The 16,592-nt window shown below is 51.5% G+C and overlaps 1 protein-coding gene across 1 annotated transcript in view; it reads left to right on the top strand.

Moving 5' to 3' along the window:
- The window catches only part of RNF17 (ring finger protein 17), a 1,983,649-nt gene that overhangs the window by 759,415 nt on the left and 1,207,642 nt on the right, over nt 1-16,592 (top strand). The window contains exon 16 of the mRNA XM_069202301.1: nt 3,135-3,324. Coding sequence (XP_069058402.1) covers nt 3,135-3,324 — 190 coding nt within the window. The remainder of the gene's footprint in view (nt 1-3,134; nt 3,325-16,592) is intronic.

The raw sequence follows: 16,592 nt of genomic DNA, 5'->3' as shown, positions 1-16,592 counted from the left end.
AGTGTACCGCGGCCCCATTGAATCCTCCGCGGCGGCGCAGCTTGCTGCACCGCCGCGGGGATTCCGACCCCCCCTACCGCCATCCAGATCCCGGCGGTCGGACCGCCGAGATCCGGATGGCGGTAGGGGGGGTCGCGGGGCCCCTGCAGTGCCCATGCCACTGGCATGGGCATTGCAGGGGCCCCCGTAAGAGGGCCCCTACATGTATTTCACTGTCTGCTGCGCAGACAGTGAAATACGCGACGGGTGCAACTGCACCCGTCGCACAGCTTCCACTCCGCCGGCTCGATTCCGAGCCGGCTTCATCGTGGAAGCCTCTTTCCCGCTGGGCTGGCTGGCGGTCTGAAGGCGACCGCCCGCCAGCCCAGCGGGAAAGTCAGAATTACCGCCGCGGTCTTTCGACCGCGGAACGGTAACCTGACGGCGGGACTTTGGCGGGCGGCCTCCGCCGCCCGCCAAGGTCAGAATGAGGGCCTTAGTCTTTTTCTCCTGTACTAAATCAATTTTACTTCTGGATAAAAGGCTTTCACTGTGGTTAAATCGCTTATGACATGATTGACATGATAACATGGATGACTATGCTCTAAGATGGATGAGCCTTCTCTATGATCTCCTGTTTTATGGTGTTATTCACCTGTGCTTATTTTCACAGGTTGAGATGTTGTAGAATGTTGTTAATCGCTTTTTTTCTTCTTCTTCTTTGATCTTTTATTCTTCTCTCGACAGGTTTAATGATACTTAGTCTTTCGAGGGTCTCAGTTCGCAACCCCTACTGTGGGGTTTTTATGGTCTGGTGTCTTATTCTAAGTTAAGGAATCTGTGGCTAGATGTGTCTATCAAATTAACAAGTTACTTACTATTGGTAATGATGTATGTGGTAGAGACAGGATCTAGATGCAGATTCCTTATCAACCCTCCCATCCTCCCTGCTCTGGTAACTGTGTTCCTCTGTGGTCTCCATAGATTTCATATTGGAAATCTACACCTATAGGTGTAAGACTTAAATGATATTTGACACAAGGGTGGCTTTTATTTAAAGCACACTGCTTCCTTTGCCAGTTTCTAATTTGGCTTAATGTTTTGAGCACGGAAAATAATCACAGAAGAAATTGATGTCCGCGTGTCAGCAGGGGAGTTGTATGGACTTAGTTGACGTCATATCCGGCGTAGGATGTCATTATGGAATCGTACAACACCCTCTGCTAATGCCTATACGTACTAGATCATGGGTATTCACAAACTTTTTTTCGGGGGCCAAAATTGCAGTATGGTTTGCGGCCGAGGGCTGCACTGAAGTGACAGCGGGGTGGGGGGTGCGGGGCTTATAGGGGCACAACCACCCCGTCCCCTTTTTCAAAACATTGCTAAACAATACTGCATTTTGAATCCAGGTATAACAACAAACCTACCCCAGTAACACACACAGTGCACACACACACACACAGCACCATCTGCTCTCACCCTACCCCAGTAACACACACAGCGCACACAGCGCCATCTGCTCTCATCCCTACCCCAGTAACACACACAAAGCGCACACACAGCGCCATCTGCTCTCACCCCTACCCCAGTAACACACACAGCGCCGTCTGCACACAGCGCCATCTGCTCTCACCCCTACCCCAGTAACACACACACATCGCCATACACACACAGCGCCAGCTGCACACAGCGCCATCTGCTCTCACCCCTACCCTAGTAACACACACAGCGCCGTCTGCACACAGCGCCATCTGCTCTCACCCCTACCCCAGTAACACACACAGCGCCATACACACGCAGCGCCATCTGCACACAGCGCCATTTGCTCTCACCCCTACCCCAGTAACACACACAGCGCCATCTGCTCTCACCCCTTCCCCAGTAACACACACACTACATTAAAAACAAATAAATAAATAACCAAAGAGCCTTACCTGCCTTAATAAAGCACTGTAAAGATGCCACAAATGTACAACGGCACGGCAGGCGGGCGGCAGACGTGGAGACGGTGACAGGAAGCAGACAAAAAAGCCCCATAAAAGTTAGCCTCAAGCGCTAACTTTTAAGGGGCTTTGGCTTCCCACCACTAGCCAGGATCGTCATTGAAACGCCATAACTAATGGCCGCCTTAGGTAAACATAGAGGAGGGCCGCAGGAGCATGCGCGAAGTAGCCACTATTGTGCATGCTCCCGCGGCCCTCTTCTATGTTTATGTACTGTGGCCATTATTATATGGCGTTTCTCGGACGTCCGCGGGCTGCCAAGATAGGTCCGTGGGGCCGCTGGTGGCCCGCGAGCCGTACTTTGAGTAACGTCGTACTAGATGATAAAACCTTCCAGATCCTGACTGGCACCTGAGGAAGATTTTAAGTTAAGGAATCTGTGGCTAAATCCTGTCTCTACCAGATACATTTTTACTGAAGGTAAATAACTTATTCTTCATGGACGTACTGTGCCTTGTAATATCGTGATCATTGATTTTGTTTGTAGGTTCATGATGCAAGTTCGTTAAGGTGAGCCTCACCTGTACTGGACATGGACATCCAGAGAGTTGCAGCTTGAAATTCAGGTTATATGAAGGCAGCTTTGGACTTGTGGATTTGTCATCCATGTCTGACTGTTGGCATGATCTTTCATCATCTATGTACGCTCTCAGCTAATGGCCTATGGTCCAATACTGTAAAAGGTGTGCACATCAAAGCCCTTGAGACACTTGTTCCATAAGAGGGTGTTGTCTAAGCGCAAGTCGCTGCTCATGAAGCACAGAGTGCCTTTGATCAGTATGAATACTGAGAATAAATGCCTGTGTTACTTGTGGGATAATTGGTTTTCTTAAATATACGTTCTTAATGAACAATGTATGCTGGCCATATTGTTACTATTGGTAGTGATAGTGGTAATCTTAGATAAAGTTCTAGTGCTTCAATGCAAAACTACTCTAGAAGGCTTAGGTTATAACCAAAGTACCCATAATAACTACTGACTGCATTGAGAAACGTATGTTTAATGTTGACTGATGTTCCCTTCTATCGTCTGTTTGTTTTTGAGTCCTTTTGAGCTATTATTTTTTATGAGAGATTTCCTAATTATGGATAACAGGGGAACGAGAAACTTTGCTATAAGTTTATTAATAACTGCTTTTTGCTTTCTAGGTGAAAATATCTTTGTGAGAAGTAAGGAACACAGTAAGTGGTGCCGTGCAACCATCAATGAGCTTCTACCTTTGGAGAGTAAAAATGTGGGCAAGCCATGTGGGCCAACCAAATATGAAGTGAAGGATATTTCAGTGATGCATGTATTCTTACAAGACTTGGGAAGTTCTGAAGTGTTCAGTATTTTAGGGTATGACTGGAATTTCTTAGGCTTATTGAGTTAAATTTGTAATTGTTCATTTTTAAGGTACCATGAGAAAAATACATAGTTGTCTTCACATTATTTTCTAAATTGTTTATTAGTTTGGAGTTATATTTTCCAACATATTAAATCCAATGCACTTTTGCATCCTCTCTGGAATATTTATTTTGCTAATCTGACAGTTCCGAAGTGAGGTTTAACTTATCCTACAGCCACTATTTTAGCTGAACAATTTACTTACCTTCAGTAATGCCTTATCTATTGGTGATATATTCTAGTTGCAGATTCTTACGTTTAAGTTTCCCCCAGGTGTCAGCTTTATCCGGATTATTATCTGAGCAGTAGGCCTGCGTGTGGTTAGGTGCCATCAGTTGCTTCCGCATTTGCACCAGATATGATGTCACGGTTCCTGGATAGGTGCGACCCCAGCTCGCTGATGGCAGTTCCATTTAACAACTTTACGCCATGAGGTACACTGACTACTGGTGCCTCAAAACTAAGGCACTAAAATGTGAGTCCCTGTCCCTAGAAATACGTTTGAAAAGTGGGGAGGATGGGTCGGTAAGGATTTTGCAGTAGATAATATCTTGACCAGATAAGGCGTTACCAGAAGGTAGGTATCTGATAGAGACTTCTAGTTGCAGATTCCTTACCTTACAATTTCCCCCCAGGCATCAGACTGGATCCAGAGATTTTTCTATTAGCAGTATCCTTGCGCGTCGGTAAGTGGCGTAAGTCGACTCTGCAGGCGTTGTGGTGATGTCGAGAGTAGTACATAGAGGCTGCACTTGCGCAGTGACGACGTCAGGAAATGCCTCCTTGGCCTGTTTACCCCCTGACTTTTTACCTTTGCTGATGCCACGTTTTGATTGAAAGTGTGCTGGGACCCTCACTGCTAACCAGGCCCCAGCACCAGTGTTCTTTCCCTAAACTGTACCTTTGTTCCACAGTTGGCACAACCCTGGCACTCAGATTAGTACCTTGTAACTGGGAGCCCTGGCACCAAGGGCCCTAATGCCAGGGAATGTCTCTAAGGGCTGCAGCCTGTCTTATGCCACCCTGGGGACCCCTCACTCAGCACATGCACACTGCCTCACAGCTTGTGTGTGCTGGTGGAGAGAAAAAGACTAAGTCGACATGGCACTCCCCTCAGAGTGCCATGCCAACCTCACACTGCCTGTGGCATAGGTACGTCACCTCTATAGCAGGCCTCACAGCCCTAAGGCAGGGTGTTCTATACCACAGGTGAGGGCATATGTGCATGAGCACTATGCCCCTACATTGTCTAAGCAAAACCTTAGACATTGTAAGTGCAGGGTAGCCATAAGAGTATATGGTCTGGGAGTTTGGCAAACACGAACTCCACAGTTCCATAATGGCTACACTGAAATCTGGGAAGTTTGGTATCAAACTTCTCAGCACAATAAATGCACACTGGTGCCAGTGTGGAATTTATTGTAAAAAGGCACCCAGAGGGCATCTTAGAGATGCCCCCTGAATACCAATCCAACTACTAGTGTTAGGCTGACCAGTTCCTGCCAGCCTGCCACACACCAGACATGTTGCTGGCCACATGGTGATAGTGCCTTTGTCACTCTGTGGCCAGGGACAAAGCCTGTACTGGGTGGAGGTGCTTCTCACCTCCCCCTGCAGGAACTGTTACACCTGGCGGTGAGCCTCAAAGGCTCACCCCTTTTGTTACAGCACCCCAGGGCATCCCAGCTAGTGGAGATGCCTGCCCCTCCGGCCACTGCCCCCACTTTTGCCGGCAAGGCTGGAGGAGATAATTAGGAAAACAAGGAGGAGTCACCCACCAGTCAGGACAGCCTCTAAGGTGTCCTGAGCTGAGGTGACCCCTGCCTTTAGAAATCCTCCATCTTAAGTTTGGAGGATTCCCTCAGTAGGATTAGGGATGTGCCCCCATCCCCTCAGGGAGGAGGCACAAAGAGGGTGTAGCCATCCTCCAGGACAGTAGCCATTGGCTACTGCCCTCCCAGAGCTAAACACACCTCTAAATTTTGTATTTAGGGGCACCCAAGAACCCAGGAAATCAGATTACTGCAACCTGAACTAAAGAAGGACTGCTGTCCTACAAGCCTGCAGAGACGACGGAAGATGACAACTGCTTTGGCCCCAGCCCTACCGGCCTGTCTCCTGAGTCGACAACCTGCATCCAGCGACACATCCAACAGGGACCAGCGACCTCTGAAGCCTAAGAGGACTGCCCTAACCCCCAGGACCAAGAAACTCGTGTGAGCAGCGGCTCTGGTCAACAACCTGCAACAAACTTTCAACTTTTTTACAACTTAGAAGACTTCACTCTTCCCGCCGGAAGCGTGAGACTTCATACTCTGCACCCGACGCCCCCGGCTAGTCATCCAGAGAACAAACACTACAGGGAGGATTCTCCAGTGACTGCGACACCGTGAGTAGCCCGAGACGACCCCCACAGCAATGCCTGCAGAGAGGATCCAGAGGCTCCCCCTGACAGCGACTGCCTGTAACCAGGGACCCCACGCCTGGACCAAACACTGCACCTGCAGCCCCCAGGACTTGAAGGAATAGAACCTCAGTGCAGGAGTGGCCCCTAGGCGACCCTCTGCCTAGCCCAGGTGGTGGCTGGCCCGAAAAGCCCCTCCCCGTGTCTGCCTACACCGCTAGAGTGACCCCCGGGTCCCTCCATTGATTTTTATCACAAAGCCAATGCCTGCTTTGCACACTGCACCCAGCCGCCCCTGTGCCGCTGAGGGTGTGTTTTGTGTGCCTACTTGTGTCCCGCCCACTGCTCTACAAAACCCCCCTGGTCTGCCCCCTGAGGATGTGGGTACTTACCTGTTGGCAGACCGGAACCGGAGCACCCCTGTTCTCATAGGCACCTGAGTGTTTTGGGCACCACTTTGACCTCTGCACCTGACCTGCCCTGAGCTGCTGGTGTGGTAACTTTGGGGTTGCCCTGACCCCCATCGGTGGGCAGCCTATGCCCAGGAACTGAGACTTGTAAGTGTCTTACTTACCTCACAATCTAACCAATACTTACCTCCCCCAGGAACTGTTAATTGTTGCACTGTCTACTTTTAAAATAGCTTATTTCCATTTTATCAAAGATTGTATATGATATTATTTTAATTCAAAGTTCCTAACTTACCTGTGTGAAGTACCTTGCATTTTATGTATTTACTTCAAATCTTGAACTTGTGGTTCTAAAAATAAAGAAAATATATTTTTCTATATAAAAATTATTTGGCCTTGAGTTAAATCTTTGAGGGTGTGTTCCTCATTTATTGCCTTTGTGTGTACAACAAATGCTTAACAGTGCCCTCTGATAAGCCTACTGCTCGACCACACTACCACAAAATAGAGCATTAGAATTATTCAAATTTTGCCACTATCTTACCTCTAAGGTGAATCCTTGGACTCTGTGCACACTGTCTCTTACTTTGAGATAGAATATACAGAGCCAACTTCCTACAGACGTCAGTTCTTTTTATATCTGTGCCACGTGCTGATCCGGAGAGAGCTACCTTTGCTATTTTTTTAGCTGAATTCAACCGTTTTCTCTAAGTTTTTGTGTACGACCTTGGTGCGTCGAGATGTCCCTGAAGACTGGGTTCAAGCCTTGTGAGGACTGCCATCGGACGATGTCGTTGACGGATCCTCATCGCGTTTGTCTGTGGTGCCTCGAGAGCGACCATGACACGAAGTTGTGCTCCCAAGTGTCGGGCCATGCAACCGAAAGCTTTGAAGGAGTGGTCCCTAAAGCTAATGGTGGCCTGGCACTCGGCTCCGCGTAGGTCCAGGTCTCGCTCGAGAGGAAGGTCCCGAGATCAGTCGCGGAGTCATCACCACTCGTCTTTTTCCAAATCCTCGGGTCAAGGTAAGAAGAAGTCGAATAAGTCCCATCGCTCTCCAACTTCACCCAGTCGCTCGGCCGACGCGACGCAAGCGTCCACATACTAGGCCTCAGTCCTCGGAGCCTGCGTCAACTCCGCTGTTTCCCGGAGCTGGAGTGACCCCCGCCCAACTGAAGGAGTTTTACGAGGCCATGCCCCTCATCTTCGGGTTGGCCGACCCGGATACGGCGCCTTCGGGCCCAAGGGGTTCGGCTGAGGGGCCTTCGGGTTCCACGCCGGCGGCTTCGGCCCGGCCACAAAGGTCACCTATGGATCCGTACGCGGATCCGCACCGACGCCGGTCACACCTTCGAGACCTTTGTAGGAGGCTGGCCTGGCTTATAGTGGGTACCTTATGGTACTTAGACCTTGTGCAGGTCCAGTTATCCCTTATTAGTAGTGTTCTAGCAGCTTAGGCTGATAGAGGTAGCTATAGCAGAGCAGCTTAGGCTGAACTAGGAGACATGCAAAGCTCCTACTATACCACTTATCATATAGCACTATATCATAAGAAACACAATACTCAGTGTTACTAAAAATAAAGGTACTTTATTTTAGTGACGATATGCCAAAAGTATCTCAGAGGATATACTCCCTTAGGAGGTAAGTAAAATACACAAAATATACACACAAACCAGAATCAGGTAAGTAAACAATTAAAAAAGTAGTGCAAACACTGTAGAATACAGTAGGTTGCAATAGGCATAGGGGCAACACAAACCATATACTCCAAAAGTGGAATGCGAACCACAAATGGACCCCAGGCCTAGTGTAGCGTGTAGTGGGTCGCTGGGAGTGTAAGAAAACACTAAGGGTGTCCAAGATACCACACCCCAAGACCCTGAAAAGTAGGAGCAAAGTTACCCTACTACCCCAGAAAGACAGTAAAGTCGAGATAGGGGATTCTGCAAAGAGAACAACTGACTGCAAAGCACTGAAGACTGATTCCTGGACCTGAGGACCTGCAAAGGAAGGGGACCAAGTCCAAGAGTCATGGAAGTGTCCGGGGGCGGGGCAGGAGTCCACTAAACCCCGGATGAAAGTGCAAAAGGGCTGCCTCTGGGTGGAAGAAGCCGAAGATTCTGCAACAACAAAAGGTGCCAGGAACTTCTCCTTTGGTCAGAAGATGTCCCCCGACAGTGCCCACTATCGACATCGACCCAATTCTTATCCCTGACGACTCTGAGTCGGAGCGGCATCAGCCGATGCTGCCATTGGCTTCAATAGGGCCTATTCGCCCGAGGTCAGATTCAGACCCTTTTTCCTATGGGTATGAATATGGGGAGGAATTGGAGGGGTCCCTGGACCCTATGAATACCAGGACTGTGGACTAGGCACAGGATTTGGGCAAAGCCAGTGGTCTGGATATACTTCTCCTGGTGCTGTCATGCTGTCTCCTCCTACTGTGGCTAGGGCAGAGGGAGCGACTTACAGTTTGGTGGTCAGTAGGGCAGCTGAGGTCCTGGGCCTTGAGCTACCTACTGTAGAAGTCAGGTCTGATCTCCTGACAGAGGTGCTTCCGCCTGGGGCTTCTACTTCAGAACCCCTTTTACCATTCACTGATGCCCTTACTGATGTCCTTTTGGGTACATGATCCAAACCCAACACAGCGGCTCCTGTGAACAGGACTATCGCTCGCCGCCATTGGCCCACACCGAACAACCCAAAATTCCTGTTCCAACACCCCACGCCTGAGAGTCTTGTTATCCAGGCTGGAACAATTTGGCAAGAAGTTAATTTCTTCCTCCAGCCTCACACTGCGGTCTGTGAACACCGCATGTCTTTTGTGCCATTATACCCACTCCCTGTGGGACACTGTTGTGCAAGTCCTGCCGCAGATACCGGAGGAGGCCCCTGCTATCGTCTCCCAAGCAGTGCAAGATGGGAGAGACGCAGCGAAGTTCACTCTCCGTTGTGGGCTGGATACGACCGACTCTCTGGGCAGATCGGTTGCAACGACAGTGGCCTTACAGCGCCACGCATCAATACGCACTTCTGGCTTGTCGGGGGATGTCCAACAGTCACTCATGTACATTCCCTTTGATGGCACCCATCTCTTCGGAGACAAAGTGGAGTTGGCCTTGGAGAGATTCAAGGAATCTCGGGCTACGGCTCGGTCTCTTGGTCTTTCCTCCTCCACTCGCCCACCACAGTCCGCTTTTCGTCCCTTTCGTCGACACAGAAGGTGTGCCCTGTTGCGACCTTTACCCAGCCACTGTGCCACGCACGCTGGCCAGCCTATGCGTGGCTGAGGACGCGGAATCCCTCGTGGCCATGGGAGAGGGAACCAGAGGTCTGTCCAGTCCACCTCTGCCCCTGCTGCAGTCTCCAAACCTCCTAGTCCTTCCCCTCACTCCCACCCAGTTGGTGTCGGGATCCGCCATCACCTGCCCCACTGGGAACATATCACCACGGATGGGTGGGTTTTGCAGATAATTCGGAATGGCTACTCCCTCCCTTTCGAATCTGCACTACCACACATGCCATCATCCTTCCATCATCTTCCGGAGGATCATTTGGTGTTTCTCCAACAGAAAGTCGCGGCTCTCTTGGCCAAGGGAACTATAGAAAGGGTCGCTGTGCTAGAAGTAGGTTGTGTTTGTTATTCCCGCTACTTTAGGATTCCAAAGAAGGACAAAGGCTTACGTCCTATCCTAGACCTTCGGGACCTGAACTACTTCCTCAAGAAGGAGAAATTCAAAATGCTCACCTTGGCTCGTTCTGTCTGCCTTAGACCCAGGAGACTGGATGGTAACGTTGGACTTTGCAGGACGCTTATTTAAACATCCCCATCCTGCCTGCCCACAGACGTTACCTACGATTCGTGGTAGGTCACGAGCACTTTCAGTTTACCTTGCTCCCTTTCGGCCTTACCTGCACCCCTCGGGTGTTCATGAAAGTAATGGGGGTGGTTGCAGCTCATCTGCGTTGGTTAGGGTTCTCAGTCTTCCCCTACCTCGACGACTGGCTGTTGAAGGGACCTTTGCCTTGAAGGGATTCTTCTCCCACCTTCAGACTACGGCGAACCTCCTGCACAAGCTGGAGTTCACTATAAATGTGCTGAAGTCACACCTGACTCCCTCTCAGACGCTCCCTTTCATTGGAGCTGTTCTGTATACAGTTCAATTTCGGGCTTATCCTCCCGACAAACGAGTCCAAGACATTCAGGCTATAATTCTGATCTTTCAGCCTTGGTCTTGGGTTTTGGTCAGACTGCCTCTGAGGCTGCTGGGTCTCATGGCCTCCTGCATCCTGCTAGTAACACAGGCCAGATGGCTTATGCAGGCTCTGCAGTGGGACCTGAAGTTCCAGTGGGCGCAGCATAAGGGAAATCTCTCCAACATGGTCCATATCTCGGAGGGGACTGTGAAAGACCTGTAGTAGTGGCTTTCGAATCCGAATTGGATCAACGGCAGATCCCTCTCTCTTCCCCAACCAGATCTCTCCATAGTGACAGATGCATCACTTCTGGGTTGGGGCGGCCACATGGGAGAGGCAGAGATCAGAGGCCTCTGGACTCCGGCAGAGTTGGAGCTTCACACAAATATGCTGGAGCTCCAGGCAATCAGGCGTGCGTTGAAAGCATTACTTCACTCTCTCAAATGGAAAGTGGTTTAGGTGTTCACAGACAACATACCGCCATGTGCTACTCCAACAAACAGGGCGGGATCGGGTCCTGGACCTTTTGTCAGGAGGCACGAAGCCTCTGGACATGGCTTGAACATCGGGGCATTACCCTGATGGTTCAACATCTGGCGGGCTCTCTCAACGCCAGAGCAGACAAACGCAGCTACCAACGCACAGTCGATCACAAATGGCGTCTCCATCCGGAGGTGGCGCAAGGTCTCTTTCTTAAGTGGGGAGAGCCTTGGTTAGATCTGTTCGCCTCCACAGAGAATGCGCAATGCCATCTGTTTTGTACGTTGGAATTTCCAAGGTGGCACTCGCTCGGAAATGCTTTTCGTCTCGAGTGAAGCTTCGGCCTCCTTTACGCCTTCCCGCCTATCCCTCTTCTGCCCAGAGGTCTCAAGAAAATCAAGTACGACTGGGCCTAAGTTATCTTGGTGGTTCCGGACGGACTGGAAGAGTGTGATATCCAGAGCTATTGAGCATGTCCATCGATCCTCCACTCAGACTGCCTCTTTGGGCGGATCTTCTGTCACAGCAGCGGGGGACGGTTCTCCACCCGAACCCGTCCAACCTCCGCCTTCATGCGTGGAGATTGAGCGGAAACAGTTGACGGCATTTGCACTTCTACCCGAAGTCTGCAATGTTATCTTGGCACCCAGGCGTCCAATCAATTAAAACTGTATAAGCGTGTCGTTGGAATACATTTGTGGCATGGTGTACTAACAAATCTATTGATCCCCTTTCTGCCCCTCTGTCAGAGGTTCTTGTGTTCATTCTTTCTTTAGCCCAGCAGGGCTCTACTTTGGGAACCCTTAAAGGGTATTTGTCTGCCATTTCCGCCTTTCGTAGGCTACCTGATCAGCCCTCATTCTTTAATCCCTTCTGTGCCGCGGACGTAGTGGTTACGTCCTGCGGCACAGTGCTGCTGTGCCGAGGACGTAACCACTACGTCCTCGGCACACAGCCCAGAGGGAGCGCTCTCGCTCCCTCTGTGGGGTTCCCCCCCACCCCCCAAGTCAGGAATGGAAGGGGAAGCCCTTCCCCTTCCCCTCCCACCCCCCACCCCCCCAACCCCCCCTGTGACGTCAGCGCGCGAGCGCGCGCTGATTAGTCACAGGGTCTCCCCCATCGCGCTGGAAGCAGAGCTTCCAGCGCGATTGAAAAAGAAATGCTTTTGCATTTCTTTTTCAATCCCATGGGGGAGGCCCCGAGAGGCTTCAAAGGGAAGGAAATGTATTTCCTTCCCTTTGAAGTCTCTCACAGGTTTCAAAAGCTTGCTTGCAATCCGGCTTTTGAAACCCCACTAGACACCAGGGATTTTTTTTTTCTTTCTTGAAATTGGCAAAAGGGAGCGACCCCTTGGGCAAGGGTCGCTCCCAGGGGGGCATTTTTTTAGGAAGGCCTTTTCTGCCCCCCCTGGGGGCAGATTGGCCTATTATTAGGCCGATCTGCCCCCAGGGGGGGCAGAAACCTCTAGGCACCAGGGACCATTTTTTTTTTTTTTTTTTTTTTTGGTGATGAATTCTTTTTTTTTAGGTGGGGAGCGATCCCTTAGGCAAGGGTCGCTCCCCTACGGGGCAATATATATTTAGGCCATTTCTGCCCCCCTTGGGGGCAGATTGGCCTATTTTGATAAGGCCAATCTGCCCCCAAGGGGGGCAGAAACCATTAGACACCAGGGAGTTTGTTTTTGCGCGCGAATGTCACGCAACAAAGCGACCCCTTTGGCAAGGGTCGCTCCCAGGGGGGGCAATTTTTTGGGAAGGCCTTTTCTGCCCCCCCTGGGGGCAGATCGGCCTATTATTAGGCCGATCTGCCCCCAGGGGGGGAAGAAACCTCTAGGCGCCAGGGCAATTTTTTTTTTTGTGTTTTTTTTTTTTGTTGTTTCTTTTTTTAGAGATGGGGAGCGACCCATCAGGCAAGGGTCGCTCCCCTGGGGGGCAAATTGTATTTAGACCATTTCTGCCCCCCTGGGGGCAGATTGGCCGATTTTAGGTCAATCTGCCCCCAAGGGGGCAGAAACCACTAGGCACCGGGGATTTGTTTTTTGGCGCCAATGTCACGCAGGGGGAGCGACCCCGTAGGCAAGGGTCGCTCCCGGGGGGGGGGGTGGGGGGGCAAATTTATTTTAGGCCATTTCTGCCCCCCCGGGGGACAGATCGGCCTATTATTAGGCCGAACTGCCCCCGGGGGGGGGGGGGGGGCAGAACACTAGGCGCCAGGGCAATTTTTTTTTTGTGTTTTTTTTTTTTGTTGTTTCTTTTTTTAGAGATGGGGAGCGACCCATCAGGCAAGGGTCGCTCCCCTGGGGGGGCAAATTGTATTTAGACCATTTCTGCACCCCTGGGGGCAGATTGGCCAATTTTAGGTCAATCTGCCCCCAAGGGGGCAGAAACCACAAGGCACCGGGGATTTGTTTTTTGGCGCCAATGTCACGCAGGGGGAGCGACCCCGTAGGCAAGGGTCGCTCCCGGGGGGGGGGTGTGCCGGTTGGGGGGGCAAATTTATTTTAGGCCATTTCTGCCCCCCCGGGGGACAGATCGGCCTATTTTTAGGCCGAACTGCCCCCGGGGGGAGGCAGAACACTCTAGGCGCCAGGGCAATTTTTTTTTTGTGTTTTTTTTTTTGTTGTTTCTTTTTTTAGAGATGGGGAGCGACCCATCAGGCAAGGGTCGCTCCCGGGGGGGGGGGGTGGGGGTTGGGGGGGCAAATTTATTTTAGGCCATTTCTGCCCCCCCGGGGGACAGATCGGCCTATTATTAGGCCGAACTGCCCCCGGGGGGGGGGGGCAGAACACTCTAGGCGCCAGGGCAATTTTTTTTTTTGTGTTTTTTTTTTTTTGTTGTTTCTTTTTTTAGAGATGGGGAGCGACCCATCAGGCAAGGGTCGCTCCCCTGGGGGGGTAAATTGTATTTAGACCATTTCTGCCCCCCCGGGGGACAGATCGGCCTATTATTAGGCCGAACTGCCCCCGGGGGGGGGCAGAACACTCTAGGCGCCAGGGCAATTTTTTTTTTGTGTTTTTTTTTGTTGTTTCTTTTTTTAGAGATGGGGACCGACCCATCAGGCAAGGGTCGCTCCCCTGGGGGGGGGGCAAATTGTATTTAGACCATTTCTGCCCCCCTGGGGGCAGATTGGCCAATTTTAGGTCAATCTTCCCCCTAGGGGGCAGAAACCACTAGGCACCGGGGATTTGTTTTTTGGCGCCAATGTCACGCAGGGGGAGCGACCCCGTAGGCAAGGGTCGCTCCCGGGGGGGGGGTGGAGGTTGGGGGGGCAAATTTATTTTAGGCCATTTCTGCCCCCCCGGGGGACAGATCGGCCTATTATTAGGCCGAACTGCCCCCGGGGGGGGGCAGAACACTCTAGGCGCCAGGGCAATTTTTTTTTTGTGTTTTTTTTTTTTTTTGTTTCTTTTTTTAGAGATGGGGAGCGACCCATCAGGCAAGGGTCGCTCCCCTGGGGGGGCAAATTGTATTTAGACCATTTCTGCCCCCCTGGGGGCAGATTGGCCAATTTTAGGTCAATCTGCCCCCAAGGGGGCAGAAACCACTAGGCACCGGGGATTTGTTTTTTAGCGCCAATGTCACGCAGGGGGAGCGACCCCGTAGGCAAGGGTCGCTCCCGGGGGGGGGGGGGGGCAAATTTATTTTAGGCCATTTCTGCCCCCCGGGGGGGGCAGAACACTCTAGGCACCAGGGCAATTTTTTTTTTGTGTGGTTTTTTTTTTGTTGTTTCTTTTTTTAGAGATGGGGAGCGACCCATCAGGCAAGGGTCGCTCCCCTGGGGGGGGAAATTGTATTTAGACCATTTCTGCCCCCCTGGGGGCAGATTGGCCAATTTTAGGTCAATCTGCCCCCAAGGGGGCAGAAACCACTAGGCACCGGGGATTTGTTTTTTGGCGCCAATGTCACGCAGGGGGAGCGACCCCGTAGGCAAGGGTCGCTCACGGGGGGGGGGGGTCTGGGGGGTTGGGGGGGCAAATTTATTTTAGGCCATTTCTGCCCCCCCGGGGGACAGATCGGCCTATTATTAGGCCGAACTGCCCCCGGGGGGGGGCAGAACACTCTAGGCGCCAGGGCAATTTTTTTTTTGTGTATTTTTTTTTTGTTGTTTCTTTTTTTAGAGATGGGGAGCGACCCATCAGGCAAGGGTCGCTCCCCTGGGGGGGCAAATTGTATTTAGACCATTTCTGCCCCCCTGGGGGCAGATTGGCCAATTTTAGGTCAATCTGCCCCCAAGGGGGCAGAAACCACTAGGCACCGGGGATTTGTTTTTTGGCGCCAATGTCACGCAGGGGGAGCGACCCCGTAGGCAAGGGTCGCTCCCGGGGGGGGGATGGGGGTTGGGGGGGCAAATTTATTTTAGGCCATTTCTGCCCCCCGGGGGACAGATCGGCCTATTATTAGGCCGAACTGCCCCGGGGGGGGGGGGGGGGGCAGAACACTCTAGGCACCAGGGCAATTTTTTTTTTGTGTTTTTTTTTTTTTTGTTGTTTCTTTTTTTAGAGATGGGGAGCGACCCATCAGGCAAGGGTCGCTCCCCTGGGGGGGCAAATTGTATTTAGACCATTTCTGCCCCCCTGGGGGCAGATTGGCAAATTTTAGGTCAATCTGCCCCCAAGGGGGCAGAAACCACTAGGCACCGGGGATTTGTTTTTTGGCGCCAATGTCACGCAGGGGGAGCGACCCCGTAGGCAAGGGTCGCTCCCGGGGGGGAGGTGGGGGTTGGGGGGGCAAATTTATTTTAGGCCATTTCTGCCCCCCCGGGGGACAGATCGGCCTATTATTAGGCCGAACTGCCCCCGGGGGGGGGGGGGGCAGAAACCTCTAGGCGCCAGGGGAATTTTTCTTTTTTTTCTTTGTTTTTTTTTTTTTTAGAGATGGGGAGCGACCCATCAGGCAAAAGTCGCTCCCCTGGGGGACAAATTGTATTTAGGCCATTTCTGCCCCCCTTGGGGGCAGATTGGCTGAGTTTAGGTCAACCTGCCCCCAAGGGGGCAGAAACCACTAGGCACCGGGGATTTGTTTTTTGGTGCCAATGTCACGCAGGGGGAGCGACCCCGTAGGCAAGGGTCGCTCCCGGCGGGGGAGGGTGGGGGTTGGGGGGGCAAATTTATTTTAGGGCATTTCTGCCCCCCCCCCCCCTGGGGCCGGCTGAGCTACAGGCCAAACACCACAGGTAGGCACCTTGCAAAAAACACCTCTGTTTTCTGTGAAAAAATATGTTGTGTCCACGTTGTGTTTTGGGCCATTTCCTTTTGTGGGCGCTAGGCCTACCCACCGAAGTGATGTACCATTTTTATCGAGAGACTTAGGGGAACGCTGGGTGGAAGGAAATTTGTGGCTCCTCTCAGATTCCAGAACTTTCTGTCACCGAAATGAGAGGAAAAAGTGTTTTTTGGGCCAAATTTTGATGTTTGCAAAGGATTCTGGGTAACATAACCTGGTCAGAGCCCAGCAAGTCACCCCATCTTGGATTCCCCTGGGTTTCTAGTTTTCAAAAATGCACTGGTTTGCTAGGTTTCCTCAGGTGTCGGCTGAGCTACAGGCCAAAATCCACAGGTAGGCACTGCTTTTTATAAAAAAATGTGATGTGTCCACGTTGTGTTTTGGGCCCTTTCCTTTTGTGGGCGCTAGTCCTACCCACACAAGTGAGGTATCATTTTTATCGGGAGACTTGGGGGAACGCTGGGTAGAAGGAAATTTGTGGCTCCTCTCAGATTCCAGAACTTTC

The sequence above is a fragment of the Pleurodeles waltl genome, chromosome 8 (assembly GCF_031143425.1).
Source record: "Pleurodeles waltl isolate 20211129_DDA chromosome 8, aPleWal1.hap1.20221129, whole genome shotgun sequence".
Classification (NCBI taxonomy): Eukaryota; Metazoa; Chordata; class Amphibia; order Caudata; family Salamandridae; genus Pleurodeles; species Pleurodeles waltl.
Note: the sequence above shows the minus strand (reverse complement) of the source record. Positions and strands in the feature narration are given on the sequence as shown.